The following is a 23,153-nucleotide window of genomic DNA, read 5'->3' on the forward strand; positions in this document are numbered from 1 at the left end:
TGAGTTTATCAATTAATTCCAAAACCTCCTCTAGTGACACTTCAATCTGTGACAGTTCCTCAGATTTGTCACCTACAAAAGCCAGCTCAGGTTTGGGAATCTCCCTAACATCCTCAGCCGTGAAGACTGAAGCAAAGAATCCATTTAGTTTCTCCGCAATGACTTTATCGTCTTTAAGCGCTCCCTTTGTATTTTGATCGTCAAGGGGCCCCACTGGTTGTTTAGCAGGCTTCCTGCTTCTGATGTACTTAAAAAACATTTTGTTATTACCTTTAGAGTTTTTGGCTAGTCGTTCTTCAAACTCCTCTTTGGCTTTTCTTATTACACTCTTGCACTTAAGTTGGCAGTGTTTGTGCTCCTTTCTATTTGCCTCACTAGGATTTGACTTCCACCTTTTAAAGGAAGTCTTTTTATCTCTCACTGCTTCTTTTACATGGCTGTTAAGCCACGGTGGCTCTTTTTTAGTTCTTTTACTGTTTTTCTTAATTTGGGGTATACATTGAAGTTGGGCCTCTATTATGGTGTCTTTAAAAAGGGCCCATGCAACTTGCAGGGATTTCACTTTAGTCACTGTACCTTTTAACTTTTGTCTAACTAACCCCCTCATTTTTGTATAGTTCCCCCTTTTGAAATTAAATGCCACAGTATTGGGCAGTTGAGGTGTTCTTCCCACCACAGGGATGTTGAATGCTATTGTATTATGGTCACTATTTCCAAGCGGTCCTGCTATAGTTACCTCTTGGACCAGCTCCTGCGCTCCACTCAGGATTAAATCTAGAGTCGCCTCTCCCCTTGTGGGTTCCCGTACCAGCTGCTCCATGAAGCAGTCATTTAAAGTATTGAGAAATTTTATCTCTGCATTTCGTCCTGAAGTGAAATGTTCCCAGTCAATATGGGGATAATTGAAATCCCCCACTATTATTGGGTTCTTAATTTTGATAGCCTCTCTAATTTCCCTTAGCATTTCATCATCACTATTACTGTCCTGGTCAGGTGGTCGATAATAGATCCCTAATGTTATATTTTTACTAGAGCATGAAATTTCTATCCATAGAGATTCTATGGAACATGTGGAGTCGCTTAAGATTTTTACTTCATTTGAATCTACACTTTCTTACACATATAGTGCCACTCCTCCCCCTGCACGACCTGTTCTGTCCTTCCGATATATTTTGTACCCCGGAATGATTGTGTCCCATTGATTGCTCTCAGTCCACCAGGTTTCTGTGATGCCTATTATATCAATATCCTCCTTTATCACAAGGCACTCTAGTTCACCCATCTTATTATTTAGACTTCTGGCATTTGTGCAAGCACTAAAGTACAAGCACTTTAAAAACTTGTCCCTGTTTATTAGCCTGCCTTTTTCTGATGTGCCAGATTCTTTTTTATGTGACTGTTTATCATCTGATCCGGCCCTTACATTATACTCTTCAGTCCTCTGCTCCTGACTATAACCTGGAGATTCTGGTCCTGAGTCTCTAGTGTAGCTGATTGCTGAAATGTTATTCGTGGGACTTAACCCCACTGGCTCCTATTGAGTAACCCACACGTACTATAATATAGGTAACTTATTCAGTGCAGAACTATTACAGGCCATATTGCCTGTTTAGATAAGTGACTTTCCAGATCACTTTTATTGCATTGTTGAAGCAGATGGCTGGCATCTAACAGCCCTGTCTCAACTGATTTAGCAGGTAGTGTACACAGGGTTCATCTGACTGTACATTCAGTGTTAAAATTACTATATACATCCTCATCCAGCCATAATACAAATGGAAATCTGTTGCTTCCATAATCCTCTTTGCAACAAAGGACAACTTCCTTAATTAAGTATAACATGGCTTCAGAACCTGATTCTTTTCTCACATACACCAGCTATTCACCTGTATAACTATATTGACTTCAACAGCATTACACCAGATTAATACCCCTGTATGTCTACACACCCTGCAGCAGCAAGCTTCCCAGCCCAGATTGACAGACTTGGGCTCATGGGGCTTGTGCTACCATGCTAAAAGCAGCTGTGTAGATATTGCGGCTTGGGCTGCAGCTCATGCTCTGAAGCTAAAGAGGGAGGTGCGCTTCAGAGCACAAGGGGCAACTCCAAAGCACAGTCTACACAGCTACTTTTATCACCGTAGTGCGAGCCCATGTCTGTCCACCTGAGCTGTGTAGACATACCCAGTATTCTCTTTTCTCAGAAATAAAATTTTACTTTCCAGTTGGAAATGTAATCAATGCCTGCCACAAGGGGGCAACCTTACACTGTCTCTAGACTAAAATTCTCTGACTTTTCAGATCCTCTTGGGTCTTATTTATTATCATTTGTTTATTTGTATTACAATCTAAGTAGACTAGAATTTAAAGATGTGATGTCACAAAGCATTGGCTAAGGTATCCTAATCAATATGTTTGAGAACTTTAATGTAGACAAGATGGCACATATAGTTTAACGTGCTAATCTGGTCGAGTTAAAGCCAATGCTTCCCTCTAGGTGGTAACTCAACGGGTTTAGCACACAACAAAAGTTGTCTTGTACACATTAGATTTGTCAAATGTGTTAGTTGGAACTCTAACAGTACATCTTTTGTCCTAGTTTAGACAAGGCCTAAGAGGGGTTTCTTTGTTATCTTTATAATGAAATGTTGTGTTTCAATTTTTTGTAGGAGTAAAAAAAATGAAAGGAGTAAAAGCAAACAATACATTATAGGTAATGATGCTGAGAAAGGGGTTTGATGGGGATGCAGTGGCAATTTTTTTGCAAATTCAAACAAAGGCAGAAAGTTCCTTCTGTAGCAGGACGCTGTGAAACTGAAAACCACAGCAGTAAGAAATAGTTCTGAAATGAATCATAATGACTGAAATGAACAAAACTTAAAACCCCAAGTGGGTGGGGAGCGTGATCTCATGGTTAGAACCGTACACTGGAAGTCAGAAACTTAGTTCTGTTTGCATCTCTGGCACTGACTCACTGCATAACCTCGGTCAAGGCTTTTAATTTTTGTATATCAGTTTACCCAGCATTAAAATAAGGAAAGTACATATTGAAGTTTTAGGAGTGTTGTGATGCTTCATTAATGAATGTTTAAAACACTTTGGAACCATGGATAAAGATATTATTAAAGTGTTATTAATTACTATTAAGTTCCTGTGTTGGGTGCACATTTACTTAATGAAGCTGTGATAGTGTGACTTGGGAGAATCTCTTGTATCTTCTGCTAATCTTCTAACTCTTCAACCTAGATCTAAAGATTTTGTAAAAAAAATGTTTGTTCAAATCTAACACAGATCAATAGCTCCACCAACGGGGTGCCATCTGATGGCTGCTTGGTACCCTATGTAAAATGAGCTGATGGTCCGAGTACAATTTCTGGCAGCCAGGTGTTCACATCACAGAACACATAATCACAGCTAGCAGCCTTGTTGACAGTTTCAGCAGAGGTCAAGGACTGCATGGGCCAACTAAACTAACTAAATTACCATCTCACATTCAAAGGTGATCCCTGAAGGCAGTGCAGATTGTGGCACATTGACTGGCTGATCTGAAGAAGGCTGAATTACCACAAGTTACACTGATATAACTTAAATCAGGTTAGTTAAATAGGTGCAACTTGTGTGTGTGGTGTCTCTTGCATCAGTTTAGAACTGGTTACATTGGTTTAGCTGGGCCTGTAAATTTTCAGATGCATGCCAGACTAATATAAACCAGGCTTAAGCTAATACAAGAGCATCCACACACACAGCCACACCAGTTTAACTAAGTCAGTATAAAATCATACCTTCATTTAAGTGTGTACAACTCAGCTTATGGACCAGGCCCGAGCCTGCAGGAATATCAATATGGCACCTTCCTGAGTACTAAAATATCATTGTAGTGAGGCAGACAGACCACCCTCCTCCTCCAGAGTGAGTGAGTGTTAGTTACATGCCTCTTGGAGGGTGGAGCCTAGGCTGCCCCGCCCCCTCACGGGAAGGACAGGGGCGTGGCCAGCAGTATAAAAGACCAGACCCACAGCCCATTCAGGGGGAAGCCTGTAAAAGGGAAGGATGTCCTGCTGGTTCCAGAGCAGCATGGAGTGGATTCCCCGCCTGGCTCAGCCCAAGCCCCGGACGTGGACAACTGGCCCGGAGCGCCTGTGCTGCTTACCCGGAGGAGCCGGATGATGACTGGATGCTGGAGGTACCCACCCCAGGGGAGGCAGGAAGTGGCCCAGGGGCAGCCCCCGGAGGACTAGCTGCAAAGCCCTGAGCCCCCACAACGGAGTGTTGCGGTTGGATCCCTGCTGAACCTGGGGCATCTGATTCTGCCCCTGCCAGGGCCCTGGGCTGGGATGTGGTGGAGTAGGGAGGGTCTGTGTACACCCCCACCCTCCCCACCCCCAGTGGCTGACCCTCATGCCTCTGCAAGGGGCTTTTGCTCTGAAGATGAGTGGTCCCAGCCCCCCTGAGACTGTTGTTTGCTGACTGCCTGAGCCCTGCAAGCCCAGGCCCCAGCCTACCTGTAAGACTGTGTTCTTTGCTGGCTGCCTGAGCCCTGCCCAGGCTATAGCCAGCCCCCTTGAGACTGTTGTTTGCTGGCTGCCTGAGCCCTGCAAGCCCAGGCCCAGTTAAACTGAGACAAGAGTGGAGGCAGGCTACTGCCAGCCTTCAGCAACCTCCCTCCTCCAGAGTGAGTGAGTGTCATTTATTTAAAAATGTTGTGCATCTATCTATATTTCCATATCAATTCTCAGCCTACTGAGACTTCTTCCATAATTCTGTCCATCATAAGGGAATGTCTGCTCACAAACTCCTTGGTTTTGGCCTGTGCTTGTTTCTGAGAGACAGTCAGCTAAATCATTCTATTTTCTTGCACACTTTATCACCATGGTGTAGCCTGCCAGCAGCTATTATCCCCTGTGATGCACCTTGGAGCAGTGGTGGGCAACCTGCAACCCGTGGACCACTGGCAGGTGGTGAGACAGTTTGTTTACATTCACCGTCCGCAGGCATGGCTGCCTGCAGCTCCCAATGGTTGTGGTTGACTGGTCCCAGCTAATGGGATCTGTGGGAAGTGACGGTCAACATATCCCTGTGGCCCATGCCACTTCCCGCAGCTCCCATTGGCTGGGAACGGTGAACCACAGCCACTGGGAACTGTGGGCGGCTGTGCCTATGGGCGATCACTGTAAACAGACTGTGTCATGGGCTGCCCACCACTGCCTTAGAGGTTCTCTGTCAGATTTATTGCCACTTTTATATAGTAAAGCCTCTGACCTTTAAATCAGATAAATTAACCAGAAGTGGAATCAATAGTAACACTTTACAAGTCCATGGGGGCTGCTGCTCCCTAGGCTGGCAGAAAAAGGAACAATTTGGTTATGGTGCACTTGACTGAAGAGCAGAGGAGTGCTTTGTATTATTCAATAAGATCCCATGTGGCTGATTAGGGAGAGGTATTTTATGGGCTCCAGCAGGCCTCCTTGCCACTCTTCCTTGGTCAGAAGGATAGGCACTATCATGTGGGATCTCTGGGAAAGTTTTGTTAGAGCTGGAGGCTGGGAAGGCAGAAAAATAAAAGGAATTCCATTAGAGGCTCACAGTTCGTGTTCTCTCTCTCTCTCTTTATTTCTCATGCACATGCAGAGAGAGAGAGAAAGGACAAATTCTGAAGTCCTTACTCAGAAAAAGCTCCAGCTGACTTCAGTGGGCATTAAGGTTAAGTAACTAATAAGCAAAAACTGATTAAAGATGTCACCATTTGATCTCCCAATTATTCATTGTACTACTCAACTCTATAGTCATATAACCTTACTAGCTCCAAAGGTCTTACAATGTAGGAGATAAATTGTCATCTTATGTATTGTGAGGAAAAGAGTGTGGGAGATCATTGGCAAGGTTAATGAGGTAGAAAGGATTCTGATGTAACAGGGTACCCTCCTTTACTGAATGGAATTATATCTTGACAGGATGTGGGTTAGAAAAACTGAACTAAGTGCAGGTCAGCAGGTGAAATAGTGATACAAACTAAGCTCAGGTGCATATGAGCACAAACCACATATTATTCAGCTTTCACAACACACAAAGTATGCTAGTGCATCAGAAAACAGCCTGAGGATGCTATTGATGAATGCTTGACTAGCGAAATATGTGAGAACCTCACATCTAAAGTATCCAGCTCAACCCTAAGATGCACTCAGGACAGCAGATGCACCTTCAGCTACTGAACAATGCAGTTCAGCCAGCCTGAGTCACTAGGCCATTAACACTGTGCACCTCAGTCACCAAGTATTTTCCTAGAAGAGACCAGTTTAAACATTAAAGCAGGACAAGCTGCTGAGAGCCTGCAACTCCCACTGATGTCTGTGGAAGTTCAGAATTGGGGCCGGTTGTTGAATTTACAGAGTTGGACCCAAGGGCATGTACTGAACTATTGAAATGTGTCTGGGAGATTGTGGGGGGAGGTCTAACAACCCTGTTATTGTCCATCCTGAGCTCCCCTTGGCCCGTGAGAGCAGGATCTGGCTTCAGGCGGGCAGTGGGAGTAGCGAACAAGGGGAAGATGGGAGGGTGTGTCTGGTGGTGGTTTTGCCCCCAGGCTGTGGGCAGGTGGGGGGGGCACACTGGTGAGCGATAACCACCCAGGACTAGAACGGGGGTGTGCGTGTGGCTGCCCTCCACAGAGACCCAACGCCTGGGACACAGCACAGGCTGGGCCGGGGAACTTCTCAGCGGGGCAGGGGAGCGCGGAAGATGGAGGCTGGAACCCTGCGCGCCACCACGTGAACAGCGCCCGCCAGGCTGCACTCTGCGCCCTGCCCCGGAGGAAGCCGAGCGGCGGAGCTGGGCCCCGGAGCCGGCGTTGGCCCGGGCTGTCACCCCGGCGCGGGCCTGGCTCCCCCGCAGCTTTCTCCTGAGGCGTCTCTGGGTGGCGCCGTGGAAACTGAAAGCAAAAGAGACGAAGGGGCCAAGCCGCAGCCAGAAGCGGGCGTGGGCCTGACTCCTCCCTCCGGCAGCTACGCTCAGCTGCTGCGGCGGGCGGGCTGAGCCAGCCCAGATGGACCTGGCTGCGGCCCCGGCTGAGGCAGGATAGGCGGCTCCGGCTCGGAGCCTCCCTGCGAGCGAGCGAGTGCGGGCGGGCGGGCTGGGACATGACTCTGGGCGCTCCTCTGCCCCCGGCTCCGCGCGGCAGACGCAGCCAGCAGGAAGTTTGCCCGGGTGCAGCGGCGGCCGGGCGCTCCCCCCATGCACACGCACAGCCCCCGGCTCCGCAGCGGTGCCCAGGAAGCGCCCCGCACCGGCCCCACCATGGACTCTAGCTGGGGCCGGCAGAGCAGCCCGGAGCTGGGCAGGGGAAAGCGGCTGAGCGTCGGGGAGCTGCGCTCGTTCTTCGAGGCTCATTGCGCCGCTGCCGCAAGGGAGCTGCCGGACCCGGCCAAGAGGAGCTGCCGCCCCCCAAACGGGCTGCTGCCGCCGGTCATCCCGCAGCTCACTGTCACCCCCGAGGAGAGCGAGGAGGCGCAGGGCAGCCCCAAAGGGCCCCCGCCGGACCCCGAGAGCGGCTGGCTGGGGACGGGCAGCTCACTGCACCTGCTGCAGTCCCGCCGGCTCTCCAACTCCTCGCTGTCCTCCACGGGCTCCTCGTCCGTCTTCGAGGACTCCGAGGACGATCTGCTGAGCGACACGGAGGGTAGAAGCCAGGGCATCGTGCACCTGGAGCACGGGGAGGACACCAACCAGGTAGGCCCCCCGCGGCAGACTAGCCGAGCGGCCAGTCCTGGACGGCCCGCTGCTTCCCACGGCCCCCGCGGCCGGGCCTTTGGGAGAAGCACCCAGGTGCCCGCAGGTCCATATGCCGCCCGCGAGCCGCGGCGCCTCCTGGCGGCGCTGGACAGCGAGTGCTGTGAGCCCGGGCTGGGGATATAGCAGCAGGGGTCGGATACCATGGTGATGGACGACCTTGTTGTGGGCTACCTTGGGGCCGGGGAGGCCTCCACTGCCCCTGCTGTACTTCTGGGGCTGGGTCTCCACCGGGCTGTCCATCTGGCACGTTTCATCGGCACTGGGTTAGTTTAAAATGAAGTCTGTTAAAATGAAAACAGGTCTGCCCTAATCTAAGCCGAAGGGCTCTTTGTTGCATAGGTGCCTACGATATCAGGCTCTCAGCTCCACTGTACTCCGTGGTAAACACCAACTTGATAACAGTCCTCCAACAACATCCAGTCACTGGTCAGCTCATGTGAGCTCAAGTTACTCCCCCTCAGTTACTCGTGTTCCTGTATTGCTGTACCGCAAACAGCAGCATAGCATGCCTGTGGATGTGGAGAAATACACAATTCAAGCTATTCTTCCAGTCCCATGGTCTCAGAATGTGCATGGGGTCATTGAGTGCTCACCAGTCTGGTATTTTAAGCAAGGTTTCAGTGACATAACTAAAAGGAAACTATTTCCCCTTACCCAATCACATAAACTGAAAAATCCACCATGCTGATCAGTGATAATTCTACATGATTCTCTGTTACATTGCTGGGGACCTGAGGCTCTTGAAACCCAGCCAAGTGCTGGTACTGTTTCTCTTGCTATGAAATTGCCATCGACCTATTACGATTTTTTTAAAAATTGTTTTGGCATTTTTTGATCACAGGCATTTTTCAGGCTCTCTTTTTGGATTTTAAAAATAACATTTTTTCCAGGCATTTACAAGCAGGTATTTCTGCCTCTCCCACTCCGGGAGTCTCTGGTTGTCAATTTTTGAGCTACTTCGTGCTGTGATCTTGACAGAAAATTGGGAGGAGCTTGGAATTATTAGCATGCATGCTTTTATCCATTTTGGCAGTAATACATTCTTCCCAGTAAATCCCTTATGTAATTTGCCAGCTGCTCTTACATATAAAGGGCAGTTTTGAAGACATGCAGTTGGCTTGTTTTTCACTGTGGAAATACATATTTTACTTTGTGTTTATAACAACTCTCTGGGCGCCTTGAAACTGAAATGTTTCCTTAGCAAATTCCCCCATCCACCATTCTTGAGACTACCCAATGTTTTATAATTATAGGGTTGTTTATGACTACAGGGCCAGTGACAGTGAATTGAATCAGGAAAAACAGTGTATATTGTGAAACAAGATAAAAAATAAGTGACACAGTGTTGTAGGTAATTCTTCTAGCTGGGTTATTTTCCTGAGAGTTTTAGGATTATTAAATTAGAGGAAGTATGGTTGAGTAGCTAAAGTACAGGCCAGGGAATTATGCAACCTTGGTTCTATTTCCATAGATGTGCATTGTCACCTTGGGGAAAATTGACTTTTCTGTGCCTCCGTTTCCCAATTATGTGCGATAATATCCTGTAAAGGGTTTTGCAAGGCTTAATTAATTAATATTGATAAAGTTATGATCCTCAGATGGAATCCCCTGTAGAAGGGCAAACTATTATTACTACAGCAATATGGCTTTAATGTTGTTTTTATAATTACCGTAGCCCATGATATTTGACTTTGAGTTACAGAATAATAGAAATTAAAGACAGGGTGGGGATGGGATCATCTAGTTCATTCCTGTCTGCTATTGCAGGTGGTGAGTGGGTATGATGATGGAACACTGTTAGCTTGGAACACCCATCATTGAGAGCTGTGGGCTGGATGCGTGGTTAATAGCACTTTATCAATGCAAAGAACCTGATGCCATCCATGCTGGCCCCAGGCTAACTTGTCTCCTGAGAATAATCTGAAGCAAAACTATCGTCCAAGCCAGGTGTCCTGTTGGATGCAATTTGGTCCAGGTCCGGCACGACTGAGGTCAGTGGTAAACCTCTCATTGACTTCAGTGTGTGCAGTATCAGGCCCTAAATCATTAGTCAGAACAGCTTACTACCCTGTATACTACATTTTAAAACGTGGTACATAAGTGTATGTTTTGGATGTAAGCTGTGTTACCCATTTAAAATCCTGTTAAGTTTGTTAGCACTATTTAAATCTAGACAGAGTTCAGAGAAAGCATTACATCGAATTACAAATAAATGTAAATAATTAAAGAATACTAACTAATGGGGGGGAAGTGTTTAAACAAATAGAAAGCAGCCATCTTAAATGTTTTGAGCTACGGTAGGATGGAGAGAGACAGCATCCATTCGAGTGCATGGGAAATCCGGGACTTTTCAAGTATTAAGATGTTCTGTTTCTTTAAAATGTTTTTGCAGACCTGCCAAGTGTCATGCATTCCTGCAGAACAGGTCAAAAGTCACACATTTTTGATGAGAGAGACCCTACCCACATGCAAGAGCCTGTAGCTTAGGGAAAGGGATATTGAGCTACTTACCCAAGAGCCCATTCATTCTAATCCAAGCTCTTCTTATGATTGGGTTTAGTACTTCTTTGCACTCCTCATTAACCAATGCCTCATTACTCCTATATTAGGGGAGACAACCCATTTTACAGGTAAGTGTGAGCCTGGACAACTCTTTGTAGGCAAAGCTAAAAATAGAATCCTGGACTCTATTTTGACAGACCTAAGGCTTATCAGCTTTTCCACACTGTGTTTCAGGTGAAGTGGGCCAAATTCTGTGTCTGTCTAACCGATCCTAAAACAGTGGCTATGTCTGCACTGCAGCTGAGAGGTGTAATTCGTAGCTCGGGGAGCTGTACACATGCTAGTTTGCAAAAAGTAACATTGTGGCACAAGTGGCGGCTCAGGCCATCAGCCTGAGTACAATCCAGTTGGAAATACTAGGTACATATTTGGGCAGCTACCCCATGCTGCTCACTACACTGCTATTTTTAGTACACTAGCTCGAACAGAACTAGTGCATGTACATCTTCCTGCGCTGGGAATTACATCTCACAGCTGCAGTGTAGATGTACCAAGTGGGGCTGGACCACATCTAACAGTTTGAGTCTGCTACAGCCTACATGAATTTAATGTGCATTGTTGTCCTTTAGTTCAGATGGTTAAAATTCATGCTTTTTGATCCCAGGTTGCTCCTGGCAGAATGACCCTATTAGTCTCTTTAATCACTAGACCACATTCAGCTCCCAGGGCCAGGAATCCTGATAGCCAACACTCCAATGCTAGTTCACAAATAGTTGTGAACCAGTAAGTAAATAGAAAATATGTGCAAAGTGTGTGTTGTGTCCTTTTTATGGCCTGTTCTTTATATAGAAAAATAATGATTTCCCCCCCCATTCCGCTAACAGCAGGATTCTGTGTTGTGTATCTCAAAGTTGTGGGTTCAAGGCTGGCTTGTGATTCATGGGGTGAAATACATGTAAGTTAGTGGGAAGGTCTTGAGATGACAAGTGAAATGACTTTATTTTGCCAGGTCTTATAGTTAGAGGTGAGTTTTTGGATGTTAATATTTATTTTTTGTTATATTTAGTATTGGTATTTTGGTTAATGTGAGCTGCCCTTTTAAGAGCAGGGTGGGGCACATACCACAGGGTTTGTCTGAAGCAGATTGAGAGCAGTGCCTGGGGGAGATAATGCTTGTGTGTGCAGAGGGAAGACTCTACCTGTGTAAGCACCAGAAAGGTCAGAACTTGATTTATTGAACTTACCTTTCCAGAAAACAAGCTTCACCCTTGAAGGTGTAATGGCACTTAGCCAGGGACTGGGTGCCTCAGGGCACCTCTAATGAGCTTCAGAGGCTTTTTTGCCTGTAGACTGTCAGTTAGGGATTAAAAGTTGTTCCCATCTGATGGAGGTTTACTGGCCCCACCATGAGTGGAACTTGGTGGGTCTGAGTTTCAACTCCCACCTCCCAAATTCACCACCTCACTTTTTGTATTAATTGACAAACTCCAAAGAGAGGCCAAGAACCGCATGGGCTATGGAGACAGAATTATCCTTGCGATCCCTAGGAGAAGGTTCTCTGTCAGGATTAGGGCAGCATGTGTGGGAAGCTTATTCTACTGCTGCCCTGTTAGCCAGACTTTGTAGCTGTGTACAATTTATTATATTGGCATAACATGCCATACATGGAACTGCACAGCTACATGACAGCTATATTTTTTGGTTAATTAAGCAATAGGTTTTAAAATAACCAACTGTTAAAATACATGCTGGATCTTATCCTATGACAGCTATAAAAGTCTCTGCTTTCCCATGTATTCAGATGGAAAACTGTAGTCCCCATTCCCACTTTGCTTCATGAGATAGGAGATCCCAGTTGGGGAAGTATATGTACAATGGTAATTTCCACTGAGAGACCAGTCAAGCCACTCTCAGTCATGAGTCACTAGCATTTCTATAAGGAAAAATAAACTGGTCAGGTTAGGATCTTCATATTGGACAGTGTCCCTTTAAAGTGTTGCTCAGCAAGTAAGTGATGTGATATAACGGCTGTTGCACCATGTTAGAGGAATGTGATTTACTAGGTAGAAATGTGCCAAATACAAAAAAACACATATTCCTGTGACTGTAACCATGAGAACAGCTGACAGCCAGAAAGAAGCATTAGATTCTTGCCTGCAGTGATAGTAGCTCAGAAATTTTTTGGGGGTAGCAGGGTATTTAACCTATAGCATATTTGTTTTGGCTGGTCCTTTCTCTCTCTCCCTTTTTCATCCTTAATAAAACCTTAAAATAGACAAACATGTTTCATAATTAAGGACTAAAAGTATGAACAGTTTCAGCTCAGGAGCCGATTACATAAACTAATCCAGTAGAGAAGAATTTTTATTTTTAAACTGAGATGGGAAGGGACCCCCTAAGGGGTTTATTTTATTTATTTTTTTACATTGTGTGAACTTCATGCTTCTAAAAGATGCTGGATTGACAGTGATATCCCTGTACTCTGAAGTCTCCTCTTTGTCCACAGTCTAAGGGCATGTCTTCACTAGCAACAACGCTTTAACGTGGCTTGTGACATGGCGCCGGGAGACCTCTCTCCCAGTGCTCTAAAAAACCCACCTCCACGAGGGGAGTAGCTACCACCACTGGGAGCACGGCTCCCAGCACTGGTGCACTGTCTACACTGTCACTTTACAGCTTTGAAACTTGCAGGGCTCAGGGGTGTGTTTTTTTTTTTTCACACCCCATAGCGAGAAAGTTGCAGCACTGTAAAGTGACAGTGTAAACAAGCCCTTAGTGTGACGTGAACAGCAGCAGTGCAAGCTTTCTCCCATCACCCTTTTAATGTGCTTCAACCCAGAGTTGGGTCTTTTAACATGAGGGTATTTCCCTTTTCACAGCACACTTAAATGGTGCCACCTGTACCGACATGCCAACAGTACGAGTGCTGAATGGTTCCAAGAATTAGATATGTTCATGGAGGACAGCTCCATCGATGGCTGTTAGCCAAGATGGTCATGGACACCACCCCATGCTCTAGATGTCTCTAACCTCTGACTGCCAGAACCTGGGAGTGGATGACAAGGGATGGATCACTTGTTGATTGCCTGTTCTGTTCATTCCCTCTGAAGCACCTGGTGTTGGCCACTGTGAAAACAGAATACTCAGCTAGATGGACTGTTGGTGCAACCCAGTATGGTTGCTTTTATATTCTTAATTTGTGGCCTCTGACTTTTAATGAGGACATTTGTCTAGTAGGAAGTGAACTAAGACCCAGTAACTAATTTCTGATAGTCTACTAAATACCCATCAGTTCCATTAGCCTTTAGTTATGTCTGAGCTGGGGTGGATTTGAAGTTATGACTTAGGAATTAAGAGACCCTTTACCCCATCATTAGTCTTCTGAGCCATTCAGTCTCCCGTTATGGTTTTTATTTTAAATATTTAAAAGGGCACAGTTCCTGCCTGGCCCCGCAGGATGACCTGGGAGGAGCAGATGCAGCACTGTTGCATAACTGTTCATGGAAAGGTTGTGTTTTCTTCCTTGTGCTTTCATAATGCCGTTGAAACCTGTTTGCAAGGTGTGGTGTATCTGGAGCATGGAGAGGAAAACAAGTCTGTATCATCAGGAGATGTATCAATGTTTAAGGAGGGGTCAGTTTTTAAAAAAAGCCTCTGGGTAGATCTCTTATGGGTTGGGGTTGGTTAACAGTGGAGGTGGAGAATACTCATGTGATGCCATGCAATACCTATAACTAAAAGGAGTACTGTCTAGAGCAGGGATGGGCAAACTATGGCCCACGGGCCGGATCTGGCCCTTCAGGGCTTTGGATCCGGCCCGCGGGATTACCCCTGGTGGTGCTGCGGGCCCGGCGCTGCTCTCAGAAGCAGCCCCCGGGCCGGGAGGCAAAGGGCTCCATGTGCGCACGCAGAGCCCCCGCCCCCCCCCCCCCCAGGGGACGCAGCACTTCCTGGAGTGGCATGGGGACAGGGCAGGCATGCAGGGAGCCTGTCCTGGCCCTGGTGTGCGCCACTGCCACCCCGGAGCCACTTTAGGTAAGCGGCACCGGGCTGGAGCTCAAACCCCTCCTGCCTCCCGCCCCCCAACTTCCTGCCCGAAGCCCTCTGCCTGTACCTCGCACCCCTCCTGCACCCAACTCCCTGCCCTGAGCCCCTTTCTGCACTCCTGTGCATTCCAACCACCTGCCCTGAGCTCCCTGCTGCACCCTGCACCCCGTGCACCCCAACTCCCTGCCCTGAGCCCCATCCTGCACTCCGCACCCCTCCTGTACCCCAACCCCCTTCCCTGAGCCCCCTCTTACACTCTGCACCCCTTCTCTGCCCCAATCCCTTGTCCTGAGCCCCTTCCTCCACATCCCGCACTCCACCCGCCCTGCCCCGGCCCTGCATACAATTTCCTCACCCAGATGTGGCCCTCGCCCCAAAAAGTTTGCCCACCCCTGGTCTAGAGGTTAGAGCAATGGATTGGGAGCCAGGAACTCCTAGGTCTATTCTTGGTTCTGTCACTGGATCACTCTGTGACCTTGAGCAAGTCATTTAATCTTCCAGTAATTCAGATTTAGCCATGGGGCCACAGAGAGAGAATGACACTCTGGCCCAGTGGTTAGGACACCTGCCTGGGATGCAAGACACCCTGGGTTCAGTCCTGCTGCTCCAATCTCTCTATTATTTAGTCACAATGGAACAGCTTCAACAGGAGAGAGAGAGGAAGCCCCACATATTCCATAGCTCAGTGATTAGAGCATCCTCCTAAGAAGACCCCCTATTCAGATCTTTAGCAGAGAGAGGGGAATTGAACCTGAGTCTCTCTCATCCTAGATGTGTGCTGTAAACAATGGGTTAAGAGTTATAAGGCAGGCACCACCACTATTTATGGTGTTTGAATGTGATGTGAGCTGGTAGGCTGCCTCTGCACATGTCTACAGGATCAGGCTGCTTAAGTGAATTAGGTGGCCAGATGGCTGCCTTTCCCTGGTTTGTGAATTGGTCTGGGGCTTAGGCAGGAAATAGGCATCTGAATGCCTCAGGGGAGGCAGCAGTATGCATGTCCAGAGGTGGGAACTTTTGCCTGGAAAACCTCAGTGCTGAGTGAGTTTAGGTGCCTGCAGGGTTTGGTGAGAGCATTATGGCTCACAGTGGAGCCAAAACTGGGACCTGAGTGCCTTCTAGGGTGACCAGACAGCAAATGTGAAAAATCGGGACAGAGGGTGGTGGTGGTGGGGGGAATAGGAAAAATCGGGACAGAGGGTGGGGGGGGGAATAGGAGTCTATATAAGAAAAAGACCCAAAAATCGGGACTGTCCCTATAAAATTGGGACATCTGGTCACCCTAGTGCCTTCATGGATCCAGTCTTCCATATCCATGTCTACGTCTCCCTTAGATAAGAGTCAGTCCCTTTGGAGTTTGTTTCCCATGTGTAATGGAGTGTGCATCTCCCCCGTCCTTGATCACTGCAGAAATTGCTCAGACTCTTCTTTTAATGTCTGTTCCAAGTAGCTTATTCAAGTCCCCTCCACCAATGCCTGTACCATACAACAGTTCTGATACTTACGACCTTATCTGCCATTGGGCAGAGTTTCCTCTCCCCATGAATGCGTTATGGCTCTGCCTTCTCCCCTGGGAGCCTCCGGTGGACCTTCATTAAGTCCCCCCCAACCTCCCAGATCAATGAACATCCTGAGCCAGCATCCATGATCCCCTTCTTAGATGCCTTCTTTCCACCTTCATAGGGAAATTAGACATTTTCCTTTTTAACCCTGCCCTTGAGAGTCCCAGTCCGTCCACAGAATTGTGCAAACCCTGATTCCATTTTGGAGCAGTCCTCTTTTATATATCCTGGCCTTCCACATGGATAGCATGCTATTCCCTGAAATAATTTCTTTCGCCTCCTCCTTTTTCTTCTTGGGGCTTTTCAATTTGCTACCCCTTCTCCCTGGCTCTGGGCCCCTGGACCTCTCTTCTGGGAAAGTCAGCTTCTAGGAACTCTTCAGAGAGTTTAATTGGAGCCTCCAGGGTGCTGGGCTGGTGCTTCCTCACCCAGACTCTAGTATTCTCAGGGAGGCTATGGAGAGATTGTTCTAGTATCACCAGGTCCATAATTTCCTCTACAGGTGAAATATCTGGCCCTAGTCAGTGGGTAGCCGAGTCTGTTAGCTTTTCTGCTTATGTCCTGGGCCATACCCCTTCAGCCCATCTAGTGGCCAAATATTTCTGCTGGTACGTTATTTGGTGCAGAGTTCCATCTGACCTAAAACAGCAGCCTTCATGACAGTCATAGTCCCAGGCCTGTTCCTTGCTCAGGGATGTGTAATCTGTTTGAGCTTCCTAGTCGAGATTGCGTGCCACGGGAGGGCCCATGTTTCCCTTCCCTATCCAGCTCCCATGGCTACCCTCTTAAATATTAAGAATGTATCTTCCTCTCCAACCCTCCCCATCACTGCAGAAACCACCCAGACTCTTTCTTTTAGTGTCCACTCCATATAACTTATTCAAGTTCCCTCCTCCAACAACTGCACAGTGCAATACTTACAACCGTATTACTGTCAGCCCCTGTTCATCAGGGCCCAGGGAGAAAGAGATCTTCCTTGCTTGGGATCTGCTTCAGCTTGGCACAGCTAGCTCTGCCCTTAGGAGGGAAAAGGGAGGCTTCCTTTCCGCCTTTTATCAAGCTAGTCAGCTGATGGGTGAGTTAAGGAACTAACTGGTCCATCTTCCCCATCTGATTAGCTAATTCCTCCCTATTTCCTTGGTCAGCCATTGCTGGGGAAACCAGTAGAGGCTACAGTGGTCAGAGTGCTGACCCAGCTCTTAGGACTCTGAATCTGTCACACCATGAAAGTAAGCTAGGGCCCAACTTGGTGACCTTGGTGCTTTTGAAATTAGTGACATGTGTAATAACCAGGGATCACACATGATTTCGCAGAGACAGAATGAACCAACCTGTCAGCCTGTTACATGGTGGAGCTCAGGTAGGGTAGATTTTGATTTCAGTTATTTGTGAACAGCCCTTTTTACCCTTATCCTATCAACAGTGTCCCTTCTAACAGGTGCACAGCAGACAGAAAGGTACTGCATGTTCATATAGTAACACATTTCGGGAGCGGGAGAACTTTTGATGAGCAGGAGTCCTCATCCTTTCACCTTGCATTTATCTACGAGCAGTAGGAACAACATAGTGAAGACTTTGGGCTAGCTACCCATCCAGTAACTTTCTAGTAATTTATTCACTCGGTTTGTATATCGCTTCCTATGTAAAACTGATTTGTCCTGTCACTAATGGGGAATGCTATTGGGATAAAACAGCAGCTTCTTTTTGCACAGTAAACGGAATAGTACAGTAAGGGCAGAATCTTCCCTTCTTAAGTCTGTCATAACTATAAAGGGGAGGGTAACAACCCTCCTGTATACAGTTCTATAAAATTCCTCCTGGCCAGAGGCACCAAAATCCTTTTACCTGTAAAGGGTTAAGAAGCTCAAGTAACCTGGCTGACACCTGACTCAAAGCACCAATAAGGGGACAAGATACTTTCAAATCTTGGGGGAGGATGGGGAGAAGGCTTTTGTTTGTGCTCTTTGTTTTGATGGTGTTTGCTCTTGGGACTAAGAGGGACCAGACATCAATCCATGTTCTCCAAATCTTTCTGCACAAGTCTCTCATATTTCAAACCTGTAAGTAACAGCCAGGCAAGGCGCGTTAGTTTTATCTTTGTTTTCTCAACTTGTAAATGTTCCTTTGCTAGAGGGAGGTTTATCCCTGTTTTGCTGTAACTTTGAAACTAAGGCTAGAGGCGGTTCCTCTGGGCTCTTTGAATCTGATTACCCTGTAAAGTTATTTCCATCCTGATTTTACAGAGATGAAGTTTACCTTTTCTTTTAATAAAAATCCTTCTTTTAAAAACCTGATTAATTTTTAATTGTTTTAAGATCCAAGGGTTTTGGATCTGTGTTCACCAGGACTAATTGGTGAGGGTATACTCTCAAGCCTACCCAGGAAAAGGGGTGTAAGGACTTGGGGGGGGGGGGGGGGATTAGTCTCAAATCTGCCCAGGAAAGGGGGTGGGGTTAGGGACTTGGAAAATATTTGGGGGAAGGCAGAGTTCCAAGTGGCTCTCCCCTGAGATTTGGAACACGCTTGGTGGTGGCATCTTACTGTTAACCTACACTGGTAAATAAGCTTGGGGGTCTTTCATGTGGGTCCCCACATCTGTACCCTAAAGTTCAGAGTGGGGAAGGAACCCTGATAACATCCAACACTGAAGAAACCCATCCTGGATACATCAGTTCTAGCCAACTACCTCATGGTATCAAACCTATTCCTGAGCAGGCTTATAGAGAAGCTAGCTGAAGGCCAACTGCAAAGCTAATCTAACTGAAGCTAACACTGGCAACCTGGCAGAGTCTGGATTCAGGCCATGATAGGGGACAGAAAGTGCTTTAGTAGCACTGATTGATGAACTCCTGCTGTCAGTGAGTGGTGGATAGAGATCCATTTTCATCCTCCTGGATCTCTGTGCAGCATTCAACACTGAGGATGAGATACCACTGTCTCACCTGAGAGAGGTGGCAGGGATCCAGGGGAATGCACTAAAATTGTTTACATTCTTCTGGAAGGACATACCCAGCAGTGGTGATGGGAAGCTGCACCTCCACCACTAGACCCCTTGCTTGCATTAGTCCCACAAGGATCAATTCTCTCTTCTGTCCTTTTCAACATCTACATGTAGCCACTAGAGGAACTGGTCAGATGACATGGACTCAGATGTCAGCAACAGACAGATAACACACTTCTCTACATATCCTTCACTTCCTGCAACCTTACTCCTACCACCAAGATTCAGTGCTTGGATCAGATCAGTTCTCTGATGAATAACAACTAGTTGAAGCTGCACCTGAGTAAGACTGAGGTGATGCTGGTAAGCAAAGCACTTTGAAGCATTTACAGCCACGGTGCAGTCTCCTTTGGTGGAAGGGCAATAGAATCCATAGTTTCGGAATGCTTCTGAGTTCCTCTCTGGTGCTAAGTGCTCACATAGTAGCATCTGTAAGTAATGCTTTCTACCATCTCTTGAGGGTTAGGACACCCTGTCCTGCTTTGGTGGATGATGACCTGGTCTGAGTTATACATGTCTTCGTCACCTCCTGTCTGGCCTACAGCAATGTAAATACACCTGGGTGTGAAGCCATCAGCCCTTAGGAAACTCCAGGTAGTACAGAATGCTGCAGCGAGTTTCTCAGCAACAAGGGCTACTGCAAACACGTCAAACCTGTCCTCCACTCTCCATGCTGGCTTCCCACAGCACACTGGGTCAAGGTCTCAGTCCTCATTTTCAAGGCACTCAATGACCTGGATCCAGCAAATCTGAAAGATCTTTAGGATTATCAGGGACAGCTTTGATAACTACCAGCCCTGCCTATAATAAAATAGACAGCTGGCTAGAATATACTCAGCATCCTCTACATTTGGAATGTCCAGTGGTCAGGCCAGAACACTGGGAGTCTCAGGACTCCTAGGTTCTTTCCCCAACTCTGAAACTGACTCAGTGTATGCCTCAGGTCCATAATCTCCGTAAAATGGATATGATCTTTAAATCACAGAGATGCTGTGAACTTAATGAATGTAGAGTGCTTTGCTGATCCTTATATGATAGGCTATATAGACAGGTGAGGCATTATTACTGGAGATTGTCCTTTCTTCTTCTTCTTCCTCTTCACTTCAGATGTGACTGAAAATGAAACAAACAAAAATCAGAGAGAAAATGGCAATAGATTTAAAGTTATTTCTGTTTTTCTTATGACATTTTTGCTCTTGAGGACTCTTTTTAGTTATTAAAGTTTTGGGGTGTTTATATAGGAGACATTATTTTAGTTGAGGTGGGTAGGGACCTCTATTTTCAAACATACATTTAAAGAAAATATAAGGTTGTTTCAAGCTGAAATTTTCTGGTCTTATTTTGAGAACTGAGACTCTTTTATTTTAAAAGTATGAAATTTGAAGGTTGGTTTGGCTAGCATTTTAGTTACTTAGACTAAAATGTGTTTATTTCTGTTCAGCTTACTCTTCCTTTAATCAAATTTATGTTCTTTTCCAGTTGTAAAACCTAGAACTTGCCTTTCCCATGTTGTGGGAAAGTTGAAGTGCATGTTGAAGACTAATTGCTTTGCCTAGAGTGGTCACTATAAAAATCTTCAAATATGCTGCTTGCAAGCTGCTATTGTGTCCTGAGTATTGGCTCAATCCAGTTCCCAGTGAAGTCAATTGAAAGACTCCCATTGCTGTTAGTGGGGGTTAGATCAGGCTCCATTTGCAGTATTCCCAGTACAAAGTATAGGGATTAACAGAATTATGCCTGATTAAGAAAAAGTACTGAATAAAAAGAGGAGGTCCAACTACAAAGGTATAAAAAGAAATATTCTCTTCCCCCCCCCCACCCCGCCCTGATTTTAATTAAGGAAAGCTCTTTAATAAAGGCTTACATTGACTAACTCTGTGGCCTTGGGCAAGTCACACAGTAAACTGTGTGGTGATGAGCCAAGATGGTCAGGGACACAACTCCTGGACTGAGATCTCAAACTTTGGGGCAGTTCAGATCTGGATCCACATTTCTGGCACTTCTTCCAAACCCTAGGAAAGATATAAATCCCTGTGTTATGTGTTCAGTGTTACTAGTAGCATTATTCATTTAGATCGAAGTGGGCAAACTTTTTTGCCTGAGGGACACATCTGGGTATAGAAATTGTATGGCGGGCCATGAATGCTCAATGAAATTGGGGGTTGGGGTGCGGGAGGGGTGAGGGCTCTGACTGGGGGTGTGGCTCTGGGGTGGGGCCAGAAATGAGGCGTTCAAGGTGCAGGATCAGGGCTGGTCAGGGGGTTGCGGCATTGGAGGGGGTTGGGGTGCAAACTCTGGGTGGTGCTTACCTCAAGCAGCTCCTGGAAGCAGTGGCATGTCCCCCCTCCGGCTCATGAATGCCAGCCAATGGGAACTGCGTGGATGGCGCTTGGGGTGGGAGCAGCGTGTGGAGCCCGCTGGCTGCCCCTAGGCATAGGAGCCAGAAGGTGACATGCTGCTGCTTCCAGGAGCCGTGCGGAGCCATGGCATGCGTGGAGTGGGGCAAGCACCGGACCCCGCTCCCCGACAGGAGCTCAAGGGCCAGATTAAAACATCTGAAGGGCCGGATGTGGCCCCCAGGCCATAGTTTGCCCATATTTGATTTAGATGCAGAGATCAGTCAGAAGCTCAAATGCAACATAAAGCTAAAGCCAGGTGCACATCCTGCTTTATCCCACTCACAAAAAAACCTTTGATACACTTTCACATTTCAAATAGATGCCAATGTCCCCTGGATGTTCTGACTGACCTTCAACAGCAATGGCCATCAGTAAAGTAAGCAGGTTCCAAAGTTTATGGGGATTCCAAGGTTAGTCACTTGAGCACAGCTCTAAAAAGGGGGCCTGGAACTCAAAGAGGCTCACAGGGGGCTCAAAGAGGCACAGCCATTCCCCAGTGCATCCTTTTGGATCAGAGGTAGTCAATTATATATATATATATTTTTTTTTTGTCAAGGTCCAAATTTCTTGGTCAAGGTCCAGATTCCAGAGGGAAAAAAAGTAAATAAGATTTTGAGATCCATTCAAAAGCATCTGGCAGTTCAGATTTGGCCCATGGTCTGCCTGTTGACTCCCCCTGCTTTTGGATGGTGCACCCTGCTCCTAAGACAGTCAGACAGCTTCCTGGGCCGGTTCCTGGGGAAATTGGCATGGCCTTACCACTTTCTTGCTCCTACCCTTTTGGGGTGTCAGCACTCCTTGGAGGAGGGGGGACACAGGGTGCAGTCCCCATGTGAATAAGACATGTAGGGGCAGGAAGGTTCCTTGTGTCTTCCTCACTGCATCCATCCAAGGGCCAGGGATGATCTGGCTTTATGCATGTTCGATACTGTGATGGTGAAAGGGTAAATATTGACAAATGGCCTCAGAATTTGTCCCCACAGCTGTGCACTCATGTATCAGATGAAGACGGAAAGGACAGAATTTGGGTGAGCAAACAGCATCTGTGCATGCAAATTGGCTGTTTGCTAATAGAAATCCTATCATTCATGGGCCTTGGGTGGGGTAAATGTATTCATGATAAGCATTGCCTACCAGGGGCTCCTGATCCAGCATGATTCTGACTCCCTGCTTTTTCAAGCCACACAAGTCCTGGAAGGAAACAGATACTGGTTCCACAGTGGGTCAGCTCTATTCAGAGGAGACTTTAATCTGCAGAAAGGAGGCAACCTCCCCAATCGTCAGCTTAATACAATGCTGGGCATCAGGTATGGTGGATTTGTAATTGATCCACTTTGGTTGTTCGCTATTTGGTAAGGGTACCTGAAGTCCAAGCATAAACACCTCTTTTACCTTCTTTGTACAAATCCAAACAGATTAATAAAATTACTCCTTGTAGTCCTTGCTTAAGGCCAGATCATCCCTTCCTGTGGTAAAACCTGCAGGAGAGGACCCTGGAGGAGGAAATCGCTGGCACCCTTGTGTCCTCTCCTGGCTGTTATCCCAGGTGCTGGGATATCCCCAGCAGGACTCTGCAGACAAGATAATAAAACCTTTTATAAATGCTTTCAGAGAGCCTGTCTGTGAGGATCTCTCCAGCCTATCAGGGTGGATTTTAGGCATAAGCAATGCAAATGACTGCTTGGGGCCCTGTGCTTTAGGGGCCTATGCCAGTCTCAGCAACTCATGACTTGATTCCACAAGAATCGTGGCAGGACCAAAGGGTCAAGGCCTGATGTTCCCCCTCCAACCAGGGGACCAGAGACTGGCGAAAACCACATACTTTTAGGATCCCAGTGATCCTTCACTGGCTTGCTA

General features: G+C 46.8%; 1 protein-coding gene across 1 annotated transcript in view; it reads left to right on the forward strand.

The window, feature by feature from the left end:
• Positions 1 to 7,152: 7,152 nt before the first annotated feature.
• ITPKA (inositol-trisphosphate 3-kinase A) overlaps positions 7,153 to 23,153 on the forward strand; it is a 58,914-nt gene continuing 42,913 nt past the window's right edge. Inside the window, exon 1 of the mRNA XM_045012173.1 lies at positions 7,153 to 7,722. Within this exon, the coding sequence (XP_044868108.1) occupies positions 7,228 to 7,722 (495 nt within the window). The 5' untranslated portion in view covers positions 7,153 to 7,227. The remainder of the gene's footprint in view (positions 7,723 to 23,153) is intronic.

The sequence above is a fragment of the Mauremys mutica genome, chromosome 4 (genome assembly GCF_020497125.1).
Source record: "Mauremys mutica isolate MM-2020 ecotype Southern chromosome 4, ASM2049712v1, whole genome shotgun sequence".
Lineage (NCBI taxonomy): Eukaryota > Metazoa > Chordata > Testudines > Geoemydidae > Mauremys > Mauremys mutica.